Source organism: Anser cygnoides, chromosome 24, assembly GCF_040182565.1.
Source record: "Anser cygnoides isolate HZ-2024a breed goose chromosome 24, Taihu_goose_T2T_genome, whole genome shotgun sequence".
Classification (NCBI taxonomy): Eukaryota; Metazoa; Chordata; class Aves; order Anseriformes; family Anatidae; genus Anser; species Anser cygnoides.
Window position 1 is genome coordinate 6,350,280 of NC_089896.1, and position 18,356 is coordinate 6,368,635.

The following is an 18,356-nucleotide window of genomic DNA, read 5'->3' on the forward strand; positions in this document are numbered from 1 at the left end:
AGCAGTACTCCTCACAGCGTGTTTAACTCAAGGCTGGTAATTATTTGGAGTGTCAGACCCATAGATCTTCTGTTACGGAAATTCCCCAAGCTTCACCGTTAAACAATGCAACCGTTCAGATTTGAGTAACATTATAAAGTTACCCTGACTACCACTCAGCTGCATTAGAATATTGATGGTAACCTCAAAAAAAAAATCTGTAAATTTAATTACAGATGATCAGCGCTGAAGCTCCCGTGTTGTTCGCCAAGGCAGCTCAGATATTCATAACAGAATTGACTTTGCGAGCGTGGATACACACAGAGGACAACAAACGCAGGACTCTGCAGGTAACAGAGTTGCTCCTACCTAGCCTTCATCTGCTTCGTATGCTGTTTCCAAATTTTTGTTTCCATAATATGAGGTATGTTTTGTAGACAGTAACTTTAGTACCTGTGTTTATCACTACATACCTGGGTACAAAGCACAGTGCCCCGTGTAACTTGAATGCTTTTTGCTTAACTTGGTCTTAAAAACAAACAGACAACAATAAAAACACACAAAGCTGCAGCTGTGTGCTAATTGTGGCCTGCTCTGATTACTCAGGGTACCTGTAACTGTTGAACTTCATCTGATTTGTTTGTCAGTAGTGATTCTCCTAATGTAAGCTTGTGGATGTTAGTCTGGGTTGATAAATGTGCAGAGATGAAAACAGAAATGCCCACCTCTACAACAGATTACTGTTCCCTTTGGACTGGGAGTCAATTCTTAGTGGTTCAAGAGTAAACTGTAGCTCTTCAGGGTCTTTTATGAAAAACTTTGACACTTGCTTTGTCTTACGTATTGATCAGAACTACCTGACCCTGTAATAACCATCAGTCCAGGCCCTCAGATCAGAGGTGAGAGACAGACGGTTAGGGCCGTGCTGGATCTCCCACACTCTGGTGCGGAGATCGCCATAGCGGCGAGCAGACAAGTCTGACTTCAGTCCAAAGCCGTGCTGTTGAGTGGGTGTCTAACCACTCAATCTTCACTAAATTGGGCTAATGCAACTTCCTTAATCCAGGCTTTAATGCAGTTACTGTGGGAAGGGTGTATTTGGTACACATACCAATAACGTGATGCTTCCTAAGTGGCAAGTGTTAACTCAGGCACGTCCTGTTAGCAGCTTTCAAGTTGTTATTTCAGAATTGTGCTTAAATCCTGATCCTAATGTATAAGACCTTTAATTGACCCAGGTTTTCTTTCTGAGTGCTTTGCCTTCCACAGCAGCTGCCATCCTGGAACAGCTGCTCCCCGCATGGTCAGTGCAGCTGGAGGAATGCAGGCTCTCTTATCAAGTATTTGGGAAAAAATTTCGAGTGGAGAGGTCTGGGTTATGGCAGTCTATTCCGAAGGAAATTGGATTGAACCCAATCCTCAGCACGGAGAATGAAATACGAGAGACATCTGTTCAATAAAAGTTTTCTTCCTGGTGAAGATACTTTTATAATGTATGCTGCCTGCAGAACAAAAGAAATGTCTCTCTTGTGCTTTCTACGTGATCATTGTTTGGCACTTAAATGCCAAGACAGTATAAGGTTTAGAAATGTCAACTAACCTGAAATGTGAGGATTGATTGTCTTTTAAATTTTACCCACTCGTTAGGCAGCGTAGGCATCTTTGTCTCAACTCATGTTCATATACATGCTTTATAAATTTATCTTCAGCTAATGAAAATGAGGCTTTTAATAGCTTCTTGAATCAGCTCTACTTTTTAAGGTGGCTTGCAAGAATTTTAAGATGACATTTTAAGAGAATTTTAAGATTTTAAGATGACAGTGCCTTTTTTTTTCCCTTCAGATCTTAAGCAAATACATTTAAGTGATGACTTATTGCTGGCTGACTCTTTGTTCAGGTTTTTAATGTTTTGACCTGATGCTAATGTTTGGTTTTCTTTTTTTGGTTAAGATACAAAGGAAAAGGTTTATATATACATTGTATATAGCAGTTTTGAGAAGATACTTGCCTTGCCAATTTTTCTTAAAAGCTCATCGGCTCTTGCACATCCTTTTTCTGATGCATGTTTGGCCAGTTTGCTAAGTATGTTTTAATCTTCCTGCTTTCTTTTAACTATTTTGCCCTTCCACATGCTGAAGCTTGTTCTCTCAACATCTCTTGGGATTCCCCTGCCCTGAATAAGATGATCTTGTGATCCTGTGATTCTTCTTTTTCCCTCCTCTCCCCAATGTGTATTCTACATATGTTTCTAGTAATGCAGTTTCTAACTGTCATCTTCATCTTTTTGCAAAGCTTTTTTGCACAGATCTTTGGAGTAGGTTTTTGTTTGGCCTTTTAAATTCTTCATTTTTAACGATTCCCCTTTTTTAATCTGCTAAAAGGTTTATGTCTGTTGTCATGAGCCCTCTAGTGAATTACATCAGTGCTGTTGTAAAGAATCTGTTTAGGCCTGGTGGGTGAGTGGATGACTGTAAAAGCCTGAGTTTGTGAAACACCTTTGATTAAAAAGCTTTAAGTTTATTCAGTGACAAAACCGACTTCTAAAGCTGAAGAATGGTTTTCTTTTTGTTGTTCTAGAGGAATGACATTGCCATGGCAATTACAAAGTTTGATCAATTTGACTTTCTCATCGATATCGTTCCAAGAGATGAACTGAAGCCTCCAAAGCGGCAGGTGAGACAGAAAAGCGGTTGCCCTGTTGTCTGTCCTTTCCTCAGTGTGATTTCACTCTCTAATTGGTAGAGTGTTAATAAAGAAGTACAGAATCTCAGATTTAACCATGAAGTTCATGCCTCTCTTTTTTCACAGGTTTATTCACAGCAGTTTTTGGGTTCTTAATTTTTTATAGCTTGTATGGAGATTTACAGGAGTTTATCTTGGGGATTTAATTAAGTAACAAAAACATTACTAAATAGCTCTGAAAACAAATGTTGCCAGCTTTTAAAAAAATAATTTTAAAAAGTGTGCTGAGTCTGCATCCTTTGAGTGTCGTAAAGAAAGAAACAGGCATCTTTGCATAGCAGTAGCACCTCCTGCATCCTTTGGGGCAGTCATTGCTACTGTAAACATCCTTGACTGGAAGCTGTAAGGTGTTAGAAGGAGCTTTCAGTCGGATGTTTACAGCGGCAGGCTGCTGCGGTCATCTGAGCACAAGATGTCCTTTGAAAGTTAACAGGCTCGCGCTTCACAAAGCGCTTGTTTCCCTCGTGTTTGAGACGGTGACGAAATTGCAGCGAGGTGGGGGTGAAGCTCTCTTGCCACTTCAAATGCACAAAGAAACAGATCCAGTTCTCTGGTAGACTGATTCATCTCCTTCGCTTAAAATCTTGTTCTTTTTGCTGCTAAAAGTTCACCAGCCCAGTGACTGTTGGTCTTTTTTATCCATTGCTTGAGAAAATGGCTGGGCTCCTGCTGCTGGTGCAGCTCCTCTAGGGAAGAGTTTGGGCAGGGCTGCACCTTGCTCAGCAGCTCCTGGAATCCTTGCCCAGGGCTTGACTGCAGCAATTTCTTCTCTGAACAGTAGATTGCAGTGGCTTATAACAATTTATGTGCTTTCTTCAGCTGGTTTTCTGATACTTTTGGAGGTTTGCAGTGCCTTAGTCTTTGAAATGTGCAAAATGATCCTTAAAATATCTTTTCTTATGAGTGCTACTGGGGAGGCTGGAATAGTGTAAAAACAACTTGCTGGCAAGTGTTTTACTTGGAATACAAGAGATGTCAAAGAAAAGATTCCAATATAAATCAGGATAGCGTGTAAGAAGATACCTACTGTGAGCACAGAGACAGCCTCGTTGTAGATCTGGATTCTGGAGGTTGCTGTTTGACTTTTTGTCTTGAAGTCCTCATGGTTCTACTGCCGTGACCGCCAAAGGGAGGAAATCTGCGCTTCATCCTTTTTGGTGACACCCCGAGTGGAGTTTAACCCTGTGTTCTGATTTCCGGAAGCATTGTGACTTTCTAGTAAGTGAAGAAAATGCCTTTCCGTGTCACAATATATGCAGGAGTGTCTATGCCACTGCTGCAATCAGCTGTGGTTACAATTAGCAGTATCCCAAGACTTCGCTACTGGTGTGGTGGGAGCTCTGTAGTCCATACACACGGTGAACATCCCCTGTGGGAGCACGGCACAGCTCCTGCTCTTCAAGAGCTCCCTGCTGTATCCCTGCAGTAGTACAGCAGAGATGACTTACACAAAGTTCATTAGTTCAGTGTTAAATAAAAAGACTAAACAGCAGCTGGTGCAGCTGCTCTCAGTGTTGTGCTTAACTGGGGGGAAAGGGAACCCCTGTTTCAGTTTGGTTCACGTTGTAGTCGGAGGTAAGGCAGGTGTGTTCTGGCATTGCAAATTCAGTTCTTTTAGTGCCTCATTCAGTTATTCTACGTTGTAGTGCTATATATATCTATTTTTTTGAGTACTCAGTGTTGGGGAGGGAGAACATTGCCCATGTTTTCCCTTGCTGGAGCCTTTTGATTTACAGCAAGAAGAAACCCCTCATGATTTAGAACCAAATTAATGCGTGAAGTATTTTAGTAACATGTGTTAGATGCATATAAGTTGCTAGGTTCACTTGTCTTGATGCGTCACACCACAAGTGTGTCTGTAGGATTGCACAGCATCAGCAGTGGGACCCTGTCAGGTTTGGATTGAAATAGGCCTTGGAGATCTCTCTCCCACAGAAATATTCACTCTTTCTGAACGCCGCTGAATCACTAGAAATACTTCTAGCGGCAAGAGAAGTTTGGAGAAATAGCTGCCTGATAACAGCACAGGTTAGGACTTTACAGTGGAAAATATTCCTCTGATTCAACAGTGTTGAAAAGTAGCTGCCTGTAGGCTGACAGCCTGCGCTTCTTGGCTGGGGGTGCAATCTGTATTTTATCTCTACCACGGAAAAGACTGTTTGACAAGTTAGCGTTGGTTACGTGGAAGAGCTGGGAATGAAGCCGTGACTGTTATGTTGCTCCGGTAACTAGAGCTATGGCTTGAAAATAAAGGATGGCAAGCGATGCGATATAACCTACTGCAAGCAGATTGGGCTTTAAAGTCATTTTGGTGTCTAGCAAAGGCAGCTTTAACCTGGAATAGATACCTAGGGCCTTAACCGAGGTTTCGGTTAGGAACTGAGGATTGGAGTGCTCTAGAAATAGTGTCTAAGGCCTGGGCTTCACAGAAAGAGCGACGGCTCTCCTGGGCGTGCAGGTTTATGATTAGCTGGAGACGTGTCCTGTTGAATATATATTTTAAATTTGTTATTAATCCCTTCCCTAGAGGATTTGATGAAGCGAGGAGGAATTAATCAGTGAACCACTGTGTGTAGGAAGTCCTGTATGTGTCTGATTGCAGTGGCTGGCAGTGCTGTGGGGCAGTGCCGATGTTTGCTCTGAGCGCCCCGCTCTGAAGTCGCTCCTTGATTACAGCCAACTGTGAACAGCTTAACCTTTGGGGCGTAACCTTCTGGTAGGCTGTTGAGAAATCTCCCATTGCTAAGTCCTTTGTTTAGCTGCTGTCCCTCTGAGAGACTAGCATCTAGGGGAAAAGGCTCTCTTACTCAAGCCTGGTGCCCATCTAGACAGCATACACCAATTCTGTTTTAACACAAATTCTTCTTTTTCCGTCCAGTTGGGTATGCTGAAGGTAAGCCACAAGTGAGCTGCTTCTAACGCAGGGGAGTGGAAGAGACTCGTGCAGCCTGGAACCTGCCATGTTGTAGCACGTGTAAACATCCTACACTCTCAGCTGTGAACTCGAGGTGGCTGGGAGAGGATTGTTTACGCCTTCTGCCATGGAGTGAACATCTGGTGAGCCGCATCCTCCGCAAGGTGCAGGGTCTGACTGCTCCTCCGGGGAGCCTGAGAGTTTGGAGTCTTCAGCGTTAACTGCTTGCCACTTAACATAATCTCTCAAAATCTTGCCTAAAATTCCTTGCCTAAGATACTGTTAATCACAAGGGGCTTTTCTCTTCCAAAGACATCCTTAGATAAAGCAAAACATCAGACAGTGAGCTAGAGCAGAGGCTTTTTCTTCACGCTCTTGAGAGATACCTGCTACCAGCAGAATCAGGCTGCCAAGCTGTGGTGCAAGATGAAGTTGTTACAGTTCTGGAAAAGCTGGATTTAAATAAATAAATAAATAAAGGCACTACAGTATACATCAAGTGCAAGCCTTCTATTCTGAGGGGCTTAACATCAGTGCTAGATTAAGATTTGTGTTGGACGTGTGGGCTGAGAAGAGGGTTTCGCTGACAGATGAGGCTCTGTAAGTCTTCCTGGTGCATTTGCAATTCATTCTGTGCTGAGATAACAGGCGATGATGGAATTTGCTGATGAGGAGCTGCGTGGTTTTCAGCTATGGTAATTTTATACATTCGCTTCTCATAATGAAATTGGTGACTACATTATTATACGTAAGATATTGGAGATGGTTTTGATTTCCATATGGCTGAATAAATCAGGAGAGCCGGTTTGGATTTGTCATCTCAGGGTTACTTGAGTTAAACTGTTAGGGCTGAGGTATTGATCATGGTTTCCCGTGGGGTCTGCTTATGGGGGGGGTGTTTGGATGGCGGATGGGGTGGGCAGTTTGTGGATCAGTTCCCTCCCCGTTCACCTACTTTTTCCCTGTGCTGCAGGAGGAGGTGCGTCAGGCTGTGACCCCAGCCGAGCCCGTACAGTATTATTTCACGCTCGCCCAGCAGCCTGCTGCAGTGCAGGTTCAGGGGCAGCAGCAAGGGCAGCAGACCACGACGTCCACGACCACCATCCAGCCCGGGCAGATCATCATCGCCCAGCCGCAGCAAGGGCAGGTGAGTGCTGAGCGGAGGTCAGGGGCTTTGCAGCCCGGTGGAGCCACTGAAACCTTCGACTCTGCGTGTCGTGCTTTGCACTCTCCGGTTCTCACTGCCCAGAACAGTCAATAACAAAACAGAAATGTGTTTTCCTTTGCAACGCAATGAGGTGGCTGAAACACTGAATTGCACTGATCTACTAAACAGAGTAGAAATATCCTTTTGCTGTAACGTAAGGTTGTGTTGTTTTATAGGAAGTGCAGTGCATTGTTACTCAAGAGCAGTGGCAGCCATAGGATGAATTCTCTTTTCCCCATGCAAGTGAAGCTGGAATAAGTTCGAGGCTGTGTTTGTACACTGTCAATCATGTGACTTACACGTGTGTGTTTTTTTTCTCCACTCCTCACCTTTATTAATAGCATACTGACGTTAGGAAATAAATTTATTTGAAAAAAACAATGAACAGATGCTTTAAGAGGCACAATGTTGATATTGATAGAGAAACGGGGCCTGCTCTGCTTTTCCTAAAAGATCATTTTCCTTTATCTGGCAAATAGTCGTGGTGTGTTGGTGAGGCTGGTATGGCACCTTTTGCTTTTGTAGGAAGCACGTTCCAGTTACCAGGCCACTGCTCTCTTCAGAGCTCTGAAGTCTCAGTTTGAGCCCTTACTGGCATGCATTTTCTTGAATAGATTTGGCACGTCTCTGTGCCTCTCTTTGGCACAGTTACCTATCTGTAAAATCAGAAAATCAGGTTCCTGCTTCACAGCAGTGCCGTAAAGATAAGCGTGCAGGAGCAGGCCAGGTGTTCAGAGACCTTAATAACGAGGATCACGTAGGTCCCGGTTTCTCTTCAAGGCTGTTTAAGCATCAGGAAATAACGGTGGGTCTCGGAAGCAGTCTGCCTGTGGCTTTCGGCATCGTGTGGCTGGCTCGCCTGTGTTCGGTCCTTGCTTGGCCCTTACCCGCTGTTCTGAACGCAGACCACCCCTGTGACGATGCAGGTGGGAGAAGGCCAGCAGGTGCAGATCGTGCAGGCCCAGCCGCAAGGACAGACCCAGCAGGCGCAGAGCGGGACCGGGCAGACCATGCAAGTCATGCAGCAGATCATCACCAACACAGGAGAGATCCAGCAGATCCCGGTAAGGCTTCTTACCACTGGAAACGTGTAATGTTGTAAACAAACCGTCTGCTGGTGTTCTGGCATGAGACTGTACATGGATGCTTTTGGTTTTTTTAACTGTAAGAGGAAGTTTGGATTGAGTGGTGTGTTTCCTGCACTAGGAGAGGAAAACTAACCAGGTGTGACATGAAGGGGGAAATAAATCCAACCCATCTAGTGCAGACTCAGTGCCCACCACCACCACTTCCCCCTGAGTGGAATACTTACAATTAGGAAGCAATAAATAAAAATACTTCCTGGGTAAACCTTAGTTCTCCACTACAGCATGGTTTCAATAAAGCGTAATTAACTTCTGTTGCCTTTTCTTGGTTTTGCCTCTGCAAATCTGAAGTCGTGACCTGGCAGACTGAGTGGGAAAGGTGCCATCTGTGAGTTATTAATAAGCTTTTATGTTATAAAAAATATTTTACGAAATACTTTGGAGGAATGGCTTTGCAGAACCAGGAAATATCTTCTCGCTTTCACATTAGCATAGATCTGCTGAGGGCTTAAGAATGGGATTTTGAGTACCCAACATCAGAAGTAAATTTTGGCACATGTCCTAGGTAAACACATGGGTCAAAAAATGGCATTTTTTTCCCCCTCTTTGTAGCTTCTAATGACCACAAAGCTGGGTCTCTTGGTTCCCATCTGGAAAATTTCGCACCTCTTAAAGAAAAAAAAATCCATCCAGTTCTGTGTACTTAACCAGCATACAAAGGTCAGAACAAGTGACCGAGACACTCACTTCACTTTGATTTCTCTTATTATGAGGCTTTTAGCCATGGCTGGGGCAAAACCGATCTTTTACACAGGTCTGGCTTGTCAAGATTTGCTAAGCTTCCCTCTGTCTCTTTGTGCTTTGACACAGCATCTTGAGAAAAGTTCAGGTGGGAGGTGCTGCCAGATTTTTCCAATTCACTTCCCACTTCTCATCTCTTAAATCTTCAGCTAATTCCGACTGCTTGGCTTAAGGTGTTGGTCAGAAAGGAAGCACACTGCTTGCCAAATGCAGTGTTTTACTACAAGCAACCTTTTTTCTCCTCTGCGTTCTCCACTGCCTTTCTCTTACATTCTTATTTTTTCTTTCTTTCTTTATGGAAGTCTCTCTGAGATACTTGTTCTTAAAAGCCTTTTGGAGGGGGATCTGCACCCATGTCTAAGTGAATCTGTTACAACAGTACCAGTGTTGCAGCATCCTCCCTTGGTTTGGCAACAGAAGAACAGTTCAAACTTGTTTTCCAGTCGTCTCTGGTGAATGCTGCAACTCCCTGCAAGAAAAGGATTTGGAGATCTACTAAGGGAAATAAATATTTATAAAGCAGCTGTGAGGGGACGGTAGTGTTGTGCACAAAGTGCTGTTCTACGCATAGGTGCATCCAGTTTTAAGTGATCGTGTGCTTTATGAAAATATGTGTCTGGAGACTTTTTAATTAGTGCCTGGTTTTGGCCAGGCACATTCTTCTACCATCCTCTTGCCTGGTAGCATTTAAGAGTAGGTAGTTATGTCTGGTCCTCGGATGCTGCTTAAATTTGCAGACATGAGATTGGAACTGTCAAGTGCCTGAGCATGGAAGCTTTGTCTTCAGGAGCACTTGAGTCTCTAACAAGCGTAAGACTATAAAACAGCGTAACTTCGGAGTGGTGTTTTAATGAAATACTCACAATTCTCTGCTCAGTATTTAGCAGAGATGCTGTTTTGCCTGTAGTTAAATAGATCTCCTTTTAATCACAACATGTTGAAGAATCACAGTTTGTGACAGATGAAACACCTTTCCCCCTTTTTGCTTCCAACAAATGAAGTACAATGGGACGCGGGAGCCGTGCACTCACCACAAGAGCTTGTTAGTGCCCCAACCCGGAAAGCATTTTGTAAGGTTTCACAGAACGGCAGTGCTCGGTCTATTCAGTGCTGCCATCCATTTCGCTCTTTCTGCTGTGCTTTTATTTTTCCCTTAAGTTTCCTTTCTTTCTCAATATAGTTACCGTTGTCTTCTGATGGTTCTTTTTTTTCACCCTGGTAGCTGTTAGGATTCAGCTAAGAATCCTTCTCAATGCAAATACAAAAGTTTGAAACACTCTCGTAAAACAGGGAGCATCTCTGATGATTGCAAGAGTGTTGAGCGAATCTTACCTAAGTTCTCTGCTGGGTTTCTACACGCTCCTGATACTCTGCTTCTTCCCTGTGTTTGCTCTAGGACCGTGGGTTGCCTGTGGGAAGGTGGCTTTATTCTTTTTAAAAACTAGTAAAGTTGGAAGGAAGGAAGTGTATGCATCAATTAATGGTAATCATTTGTTTTCCCATGTTAATTTTGTGTTAAATTTCATCTGCATCTTAGCCTAAGCATCGCCGGGCCAGCTCTTTGGAGCTTACTGACATTTCTGGAAGAGCAGTTTTTCTAAATCACTTTGATCCATTCCGTTAGTAGTATAGTTAAAATCTAAGCAGGAAACCCCCAGTGTGGAAAACATGCTCTGCAGGCAGATCTCAGTGCAGAAACAGATTCTTTATTGAAATGTTTATGCTCATGTGGAGTTTATTTGCTCTTGAAATAATATTGGAGCTTTTAGACACAGCTGGTGAAGTCAGCGGCGTTTGTGTAAATGCCAAGACCATGTTCTAGGCACTTCCAACCTTTGTCAAGTGAGCCGTGTTCAAGTGTTTTGTATGTCTGTCTTTTACTGTTTTTAAAAAGAAGAAAACTTAAAATATTTTTGTGTATAATTAACCTTAAGGCTATGAATCTATAAATAAGACAAAATGAAAAATTCAAGAGTAATATCAATCATGTGGTGAACTTTTTATTGCTTCTCAGATGGGTATTAGCAGTATTAGCTGTTTGTATCGCAGAAAATGCAAAATGAGAGGTGAGGTTACTACGATGACACTTTCTTCACGTCCCACTCCCCCAGGCATCTGCCCTTGCAAGATCTGGGTTGTAGGAAATAAATCTACGTGTGAATGTAAAGCACAAAGCACTGACGCAAAGTATTGGCCTCTGCCAGGTGGGGAAGAGCCGTATTTAAAGGTTCCAAATACTATCTTGCAATATCCCTGGGTTTTGCCATCTCCACTGTCTTCATTTATTTGAAAATTTCCCGTATTTTCTTTTTATATTTTTTGGCAGAATGTAATAGGAGTGTCGTTATGTGCGGCTAGCTCGTAAGAGTTTTCTTTATGTGAAACGATACATCGAAGTCGTAACTCGGTTCTCGTACTAAAAGACAAATGAGTGTCCTTGATGCTTTCAGAAATTTAGCAATTAATATGCTTTAGCTACTAACTGACCACTTCCATTCTGGAGAAAGAAGTGATGTTGTGCTTCTTTGGGGTTTACTTCAAGAACCTGGAGGAGTTCTGTGGACATCGTTCTTGCTTTGGCAGGTAGTGGTAGTTGCTCATCTCAACCGGTAACCAACGGAAGCTTCCCAGTGGCATCTATTACTCTGGCTTCTGTTGTGGAAACAAGAAGGCAAGTTTGTGTGTTTCAGGTTACACAGTTACCTGTTTAATTTTCTTTCCCTGCCCCCTCCGCTTGTCTCCAGGTTCAGTTGAATGCTGGCCAGCTGCAGTATATCCGCTTAGCCCAACCTGTGTCAGGCACCCAGGTAGTCCAGGGGCAGATCCAGACGCTTGCAACCAATGCACAGCAGGTATGCACTCTAATGGCAGGGCTGACATTAACTGTTAAAGTGTTGTTCCCTAGCTCCTGAAACTGCAAAGTCCAGTTGAATTTACCAACTCTTGGGCTAGGGTTCCTGCGTTTCTTTTCTTCCTGTTACCTTCATCAGAATAATGAAGCAAGGAGCATAGGGGAAGTTTCCTTTACCTGTACGTGAAAGCTGCATGCGTGTGTGTGTGTGCGTGCGTGTGTCTCTCACTGTACAAAGCTCGTGCTGCTTCTGAGATGATTGCAGGTAAAACTTCATCAGCCTTTTCTTTACTTCTGCTCCTTCTGGCTGGGTGAGGGAGGAGCAGCAGCGCACGCTCTCAGGAGAGCTGTTACAGAGGTGAAACATCAGGGCCAGCGTTGCTGCCAGCAGGTTACCTCGTGGTCTTGGTGAGGCTGGTCACTAAGGGATTCTTCTCTGCCTTCAGGGGATAGGAGAGCTGCTGCTTTTCTGTGATCCTGGAGGCCGCATTCTCCTTGTGAAAATCAGAGAGGACATGCTTGTGTTTGGTTTGGAACAGCTGAATCCCATGTCCCTTGTTCTTGACTTGCAGTTAGCACCAGCATGACTGCAGTCCAGCGGCATAAGATGTATCTTACCACGCGGTGGGGTGACGAAGTTTGGAAGAGTCTAAATGCTCTTGAAAGGCCGCGGCAGAATATTTTGTGGGGTCCTGACCCTCTCCAAAATGCCCTCAGTGATCATCCTTCTGTTATCCTTGCAGATAACGCAGACAGAAGTCCAGCAAGGACAGCAGCAGTTCAGCCAGTTCACAGATGGACAGGTAAGAATTTGGAGGTTGTTGATGCTACATCCCTTTGAAGTCAAAGGTTGAAAGACAGTTTTAAAATCTGTGTGTTCTGGCAAATCGACTCCTCCAGATAAAACCCTGCTACTGCTACCAAACCTGAAGCAGACACAGGATAAGTGAATGTTGTGCCGCTCTTAATTCAGGTGGATTCTTTGTGTTTGGCTGCATCTGCTCCAAATTAACCCAGCCCCTTGCACTCTGCGTAGGATCCATTTTAATCCTAACCAATTCAAGAATAAAGGTCTTAACATTTAGCTATTGACTATTGCATAAGCAGCGCCAGCTCAGTCTGGGCATAAGAAATTCACAGAATTACTTCAGACATCCATTGCTTAAATCGTACCAGCGGCTCTTCGTGGTCTGTTTTCTGGGACAGATATTACTTGGACCTGGGAGCTGCTGTTACCACCACCACTAAATTCGTAGGGTTAATGCATATCGTTGTGCTTGGAGGAGACGAACGCTGTGTGAGATGAGAACTGACAGTCCTTTCTTCCCCCTCTTCCGTCCCCACCAGCAGCTTTATCAGATCCAGCAAGTGACCATGCCTGCAGGCCAGGACATCACCCAGCCCATGTTCATTCAGTCCACCAACCAAACCTCAGATGGCCAGGCCACGCAAGTGACGGGGGACTGAGCGGACGTCGTGTCTCTGTGTGGAAACAAACACGTTACCAGCCCGACGTTCGCCGTACCAACCTGGTCTGATGAATCCATCTGCTTCTCTGTATCCATGCTCAATATTCAGCCTATAGTAGGCTGCGGTCTCTGGTGCACTATACGCCTTCCTCTGGTGGGTATGAGAGAATATCCAGCAGACACTGACAAGAATGCAATATTTGTATTTTTATTTTTAGAAGTCAATATTTCAGTGTATTCAGCTGCTTGTTCAACCCCCTGGAAACTGAAGAGAACTAATCGAAAGGAATTTGTAGCATCTCATTGAGCGATGTGTAAAACGTTTTTATCTAGTGAAATTATTAAAGGGTACTGCATCTGGTTTGTTGTAAGAGCTTTATTCCTGGTATTCTGTTTGTATTTTTCTCCGAATAGAGCTAGATTCAGTCCTACCATCTCAGTGGTCCATTAGGGGCGTGGGGGGGGAGTGTGTATGTGTGTTAGATTTTCCTCTCCTGCCTCCTTTTTTGGTAAGCCGGAGCATTGAGTATATGCAGCTAGGGGGCAGGGAGTAGGGGAAGAGTAATTAAAGTGAAAACAAAAACATTCCTTGTATTATGACTGTATTTTCTAAGGGCAAACGATTCTTTAATTTGGCCTGGTTTATTCCAGAAACACTAATGGAAGCCTGGACAAACCCCAGCCCTGCTGTTAACTGTTGTACTAGCTTCAGTCGATGCATGTAATATAAGCTTCATAAAACAAAATAAATTTCCTTTGTAAGATAACGTCTGCACTTTCTTTGGGAACCGGTGCCCAGCATCAACCTGCCAAGCGAAGAGCATCCCGAGTCCCTGAAAAATCACCCCGAAGTGGTGGAACCTGCAACAGGGCTTAAGGGTGGCTGCAGAAGGGGCTTGGGGGGGTCTCTGGGAACATGAGCTGTGGGGTGGGAGCTCTCCTGGTGCCCACCAGCCAAGGAGGTCTCCATGGGGACGTTGTACAGCGACTGCCTCAGCAGAGCAGCCCTTCCCCTGTGCCTGCCAGCGCTCCCTGCAGCTTCTGAAGCAGCGAGGGGTTTAGGACGGGTTTGAACGAGCTCCAGAAGCCAGGTTTAACTGAGCACACTGCGAGGAGCCTGGTGGCGTTAGGGCCAAGCTTAGGTCTTGGCTAAAACACGGCTGGGGTTTTGTAACTCGTAATCTTTGTGTCCAACATCAGGCAATTTGACATACTTGGCACGTTGTCCAGGAGGGGCTCTGTGGCTTTGTGCAGCGCCTTGGCAGAGCTGTGTGACAGCGCGAGGGACAGTGCCAGCACCAGCAGCTGCTGCTTTTTCCTGGCAGAAGAGCCGAGTTCGCCATGGTTTTGCAGCGAGGAGCAGCACCAGGAGTGGTGTAAAGTCCATAAACAGGGCCGGGTTGTTCCTGGGTGGTGAGGGAGCTCGCTGCGATTCCTGCGCCTCCAGGGCCAGGTGAGGTCAGGTCATCCATGTGAGTCCTAAAAGGGCTGGGAGCCAGCAGCGCCCTGCAGCCCTCAGCTCCCTGCGGGGTGGGCACCGTCACGCCTGGCGCAGAGCGTCGGTGGGCAGCCAGCGTGAAGCCGGGGGGGAAAAATAAAATACGCTGGGTGAAAGCTCCGCGTGTGGGCTGCGGCCACGAGAGGGCACCCACGGGTGGCTGCTGCAGGGGGCTGGAGGCTCGTGGGGTGGGAGGCTCGTGGGGATGGAGGCTCACGGGGACGGAGGCTGGCAGCCGCACACGCTGGGCTCTGCCCGAGGAAAGCTCTTTACCCAAAGCTGTGCTCTGCCTTGTGTTTGCTTGAAGGAGTTTAAAGTGGGAATAAATAAATATATAAATAGATAGATAAATAAATAAATAGATAAATTGCTCGAAGGACAGAAAGTGTGTGTGAGCTGCGCTGCTCCTGAAAGGAGAGCGCTTTGCAGCGAAAGCCCCCACCTGTAATTGAAGGCAGGCTGCTCTCAGCACGCTCAGCATCGCCCCGAGCTGCCTGACATCTGAGCTCAGCCAGGGGTGCGAGAACTGCACCGGGAGGCTGGTACCGAGGCTGGAGATGTCAACGTCTGGCTCGTAACGGAGCTGGGAGCAGGGATGACACATCGCCTGCCGCTCGGCTTCACCCTCAGTGAGCAGCGAACGGCGTCTCCTGAGCAGGTCGGGCCCCGGGGCAGCGCTGGCCCCGCTGTGCCGCCACCGCTCTGGGACCCGCTGCTTCTGCAGGGCCCCGGTGCTGCTGCTGCGGCTGTGAGCTGCCCTGGGGGTGTCCTGGGGCAGCACTGGTGAGCCGAGGGTCCCAAAACTCTCCTGAAGTCCTTGTTCACCCAGCTCCCGGTGCTGCTCACAGCGCGGGGTCAGGGCAGGCAAACAGACGTGCGGCAGGGGCTGGGGTCGCCCCGGCTCCGTGGCCATGCAGCGCCGCAGCCCCCAGCCCAGCGGGTCCCATCCTGCACCAGGGAGCCCTCTGAAGCATGGCCAGGGCGTCCCAGCCTCTGGTTTGCTCGAGCGCGTGCGAGCACCAAGCCAGCAGCTAATTGCCCTGGGCCGAGGCCAAGCCTTCGGCAGTCGCAGGTGCTCCGCAGCCCTCCCTGCCCCCTGCTCCCAGCTGTCCCCAGCTCCCAGGACGCAGCCAGCCCCGGGCACCCTGCGGTCGCTTGCCCCCAGCTCTGCCCATCCCGGCCACCGAGCCCCAGCTCAGGCTCCCCCGTGCGGAGGCTTTGGCTGCCTCCTGCCCTCCGTGCACCCCCAGCTCTGCCCCGGGACCCCCCAGCACCCCCTATGGAGGACACCAGCCTGGGTTTCGCTCCCGTCCCATCACGGTTTCCCGTGGAGCCCCCGTCCCGCCTGTCCCCCTCCCCAGCCGGCAGCTCTGCAGCTGCATACCAGGGCTGCAAAACTTACTGGAAATCCTGTAGATGCAAATCCTGGCCTCAAATCCCGGCCTCCCGTCCGTGCCAGGAATTTCAGCTGCAATCCCAAGAGGGCAGCAGGCTCCAAGCACGCAGGCCTCCTCGCTCACCAGCACCCGGCCTCGGAAATCCTCTTTAAAGTTTCACCAGGGGCCGGACCCGAGGACGTGAGGGGCTCTGCGGGATGCCCGTGGCCAGGCAGGGGGCAAAAAGCCGGCAGAGCCTGGGCCGGCTTCCCGAAACCTCCGCCGGTTCTGCTGGCTGGGCCGGTACCCTACTGAGGCTCCCTGGCTTCCCCGCAAAACCTCCCGGCCCTCGCAGCTCCACAGCATCAGTGGATTTTCCCAGGGTCTGCACAGGTGGAAAGCGCGACCCCGGTGCAGGATCGGTCCCTTCCCTAAAGTGCCCCCAGGTGCTCTGCTGGGCTGAGAGTGAGCAGCATCACGGCTACCGCTGCACCTGCAGCCTCTGAGGTTCCCTTCTCCCCCCCCCCCCGGGGATGGTCTGGGACCAATTTGCAGAAGCCGAGCTGCCGGAGGCCAGGAGGGGAAGGTTTCAGAAGGGGCAGCGGTTGGGTGGTGGTAGCACTCCTCTGCTGGTTCATCAGCAGCTTGCCGAGTCCAAGCTAGAGAAGTGACGTCTTTGTTGAAAAAAATCCCGAGTTCTCTTGCGAGCGGAGCTCTCCCGGCGCTTCCCCAGCACGCCTGGGACCTCAGCCTGCAAAGTCCCGCTCCAAAGCCCAAAGCAGCAGGAATAAACAGAACACTTCCCACCCACCCGGCCCCCTCCCCAGCGCCCGCGCCCCTCGCTGGGAGTCCTTTCAGGTCACCTTAACTCTGCCTCTCCGCCGCCCGCAGGCTCCGATCAATCGCCAGGTGAAACCTAAACCGCGGGGACGAGGGGAGCGCCGGAACCCGACGGAGCTGCTGAAGGTCAGGGTGCTCTGCTGGGGGGGGGAGGATGCTGCACCGGGACCCCGTGCTCGGGGGATGCTGCACCAGGACCCCCCGCACGCAGCCGGGGTCGCACTGAGCGGCTGCGTCCCCTCGGGGAGCTCAGAAGGGGGCTGCAGGAGGGCACAGGGCAGAATTTGGGTTGGATTCACACGGTTACAGCCTACACGGACACGGCTCTCGTTGCTGTCTTGGTGCGGTGGTGTTTGTGGGGCATCCTCGGGGGGGGGCGATGGGATTTGCGGGCTGGCTCTCAGGGTGGGTTTGGCCAGCACGATTTCTCCCGTGCCCCCTAAAATAAAATTGTCTATTTATTGTGTGCGCTTCCCCAGACCTACCAAATACCGCAGTGCTCATGAGGGCCCGTGCCCGTGCCAGGATCTCCAACCACCACGTTAAATAATTCACCGCCCCGGAGCTGTAACTTGCGCTCCTCTCCTGGAGCTCGGGCCCTGGGGCACCCCAGTGGGGTGGGGGGAACCGGCTGCAGCGTGCCTCAGTTTCCCGATCTGTTAGCGGGGAGCTCGGGGGAATAAGGTGGCAGAGGAAACCCCTGTGGGTGTGCGGGACCTCGAGCGCAGGGGAGGAACTGGGGATCCTTTGGTGCTCGCTGCCGGGATGCTCCGTCCCTGGTGGTTTGGGGTGCTTGCTCTGGGATGCTCCATGCCCTGTGGTTTGGGACGCTCACTCTTGGGGTGTTCCATCCCTGGTGCTTCGGGATGCTCTGCGCCCAGTGCTTCGGGATGCTCCCCCTGGGATGCTCCGTCCCTAGTGGTTTGGGGTGCTCTGCACCCACTGCTTTGGGACATCCCCCCCGGATGCTCCATGCCCCATGGTTTGGGATGCTCGCTCTTGGGATGCTCCTTCCCTGACGCTTTGGGATGCTCTGCACCCACTGCTTTGGGATGCTCCCCGCAGAATGCTCTGTACCCTGCGATTTGGGATGTCCCCCCGGGATGCTCCGTACCCTGATATTTGGGATGCTCCCCCCGGGGCTGCTCCGTCCCTGGCGGTTCGGGACGCTCTCTCCGAGCTGCTCCACACCGCCCCCCCCCCCCCCGTAGCGGGTGCTCCCCACCGGGCTCAGGGGGCGGCAGGAGAACCCCCCCCCCCCGCCCCGGGACAGAGTCCACCAGCAGGATCGGGGGGGGGGACGGGGACGATGACACCGCGCTCAGAGCCAGCGGCTCCCCCTCGCCTTTCCCCCCGGGGGCTGCCGCCTCTGCGGGCGCCCCCCGACCCCCCCAACTCCCCCCCCCCGGGGGTGGGGGTGGGCGGGGGCCAGGTGCTGCGGGGCGGGGCGGTACCGGGGGGAGGTCCCGGGGGGGGGGGGGGGCTAAAGGCAGGTGACCGGGGCGGGGTAAGGGGGGGGGGAGAACCGGGTCGGGGGGGGGGCGGCGCGGACGTGAGCCGGCCCGGGGGGGGGGGGGGGGGCTCGGCGGGGCCA

General features: G+C 49.1%; 1 protein-coding gene across 7 annotated transcripts in view; it reads left to right on the top strand.

Moving 5' to 3' along the window:
* The window catches only part of NFYC (nuclear transcription factor Y subunit gamma), a 33,844-nt gene extending 20,029 nt beyond the window's left edge, over nt 1-13,815 (top strand). For 2 of the 7 annotated variants that reach the window (XM_066982738.1, XM_048054263.2), the window contains exons 4-10: nt 216-329; nt 2,557-2,652; nt 6,609-6,782; nt 7,748-7,906; nt 11,473-11,580; nt 12,323-12,382; nt 12,927-13,815. In XM_066982738.1, the coding sequence (XP_066838839.1) occupies nt 216-329; nt 2,557-2,652; nt 6,609-6,782; nt 7,748-7,906; nt 11,473-11,580; nt 12,323-12,382; nt 12,927-13,046 (831 nt within the window). In that variant the 3' untranslated portion in view covers nt 13,047-13,815. The remainder of the gene's footprint in view (nt 1-215; nt 330-2,556; nt 2,653-6,608; nt 6,783-7,747; nt 7,907-11,472; nt 11,581-12,322; nt 12,383-12,926) is intronic. The other 5 variants (XM_066982739.1, XM_066982740.1, XM_066982742.1 and 2 more) reach the window with 5 other exon arrangements.
* Nucleotides 13,816-18,356: the final 4,541 nt, after the last annotated feature.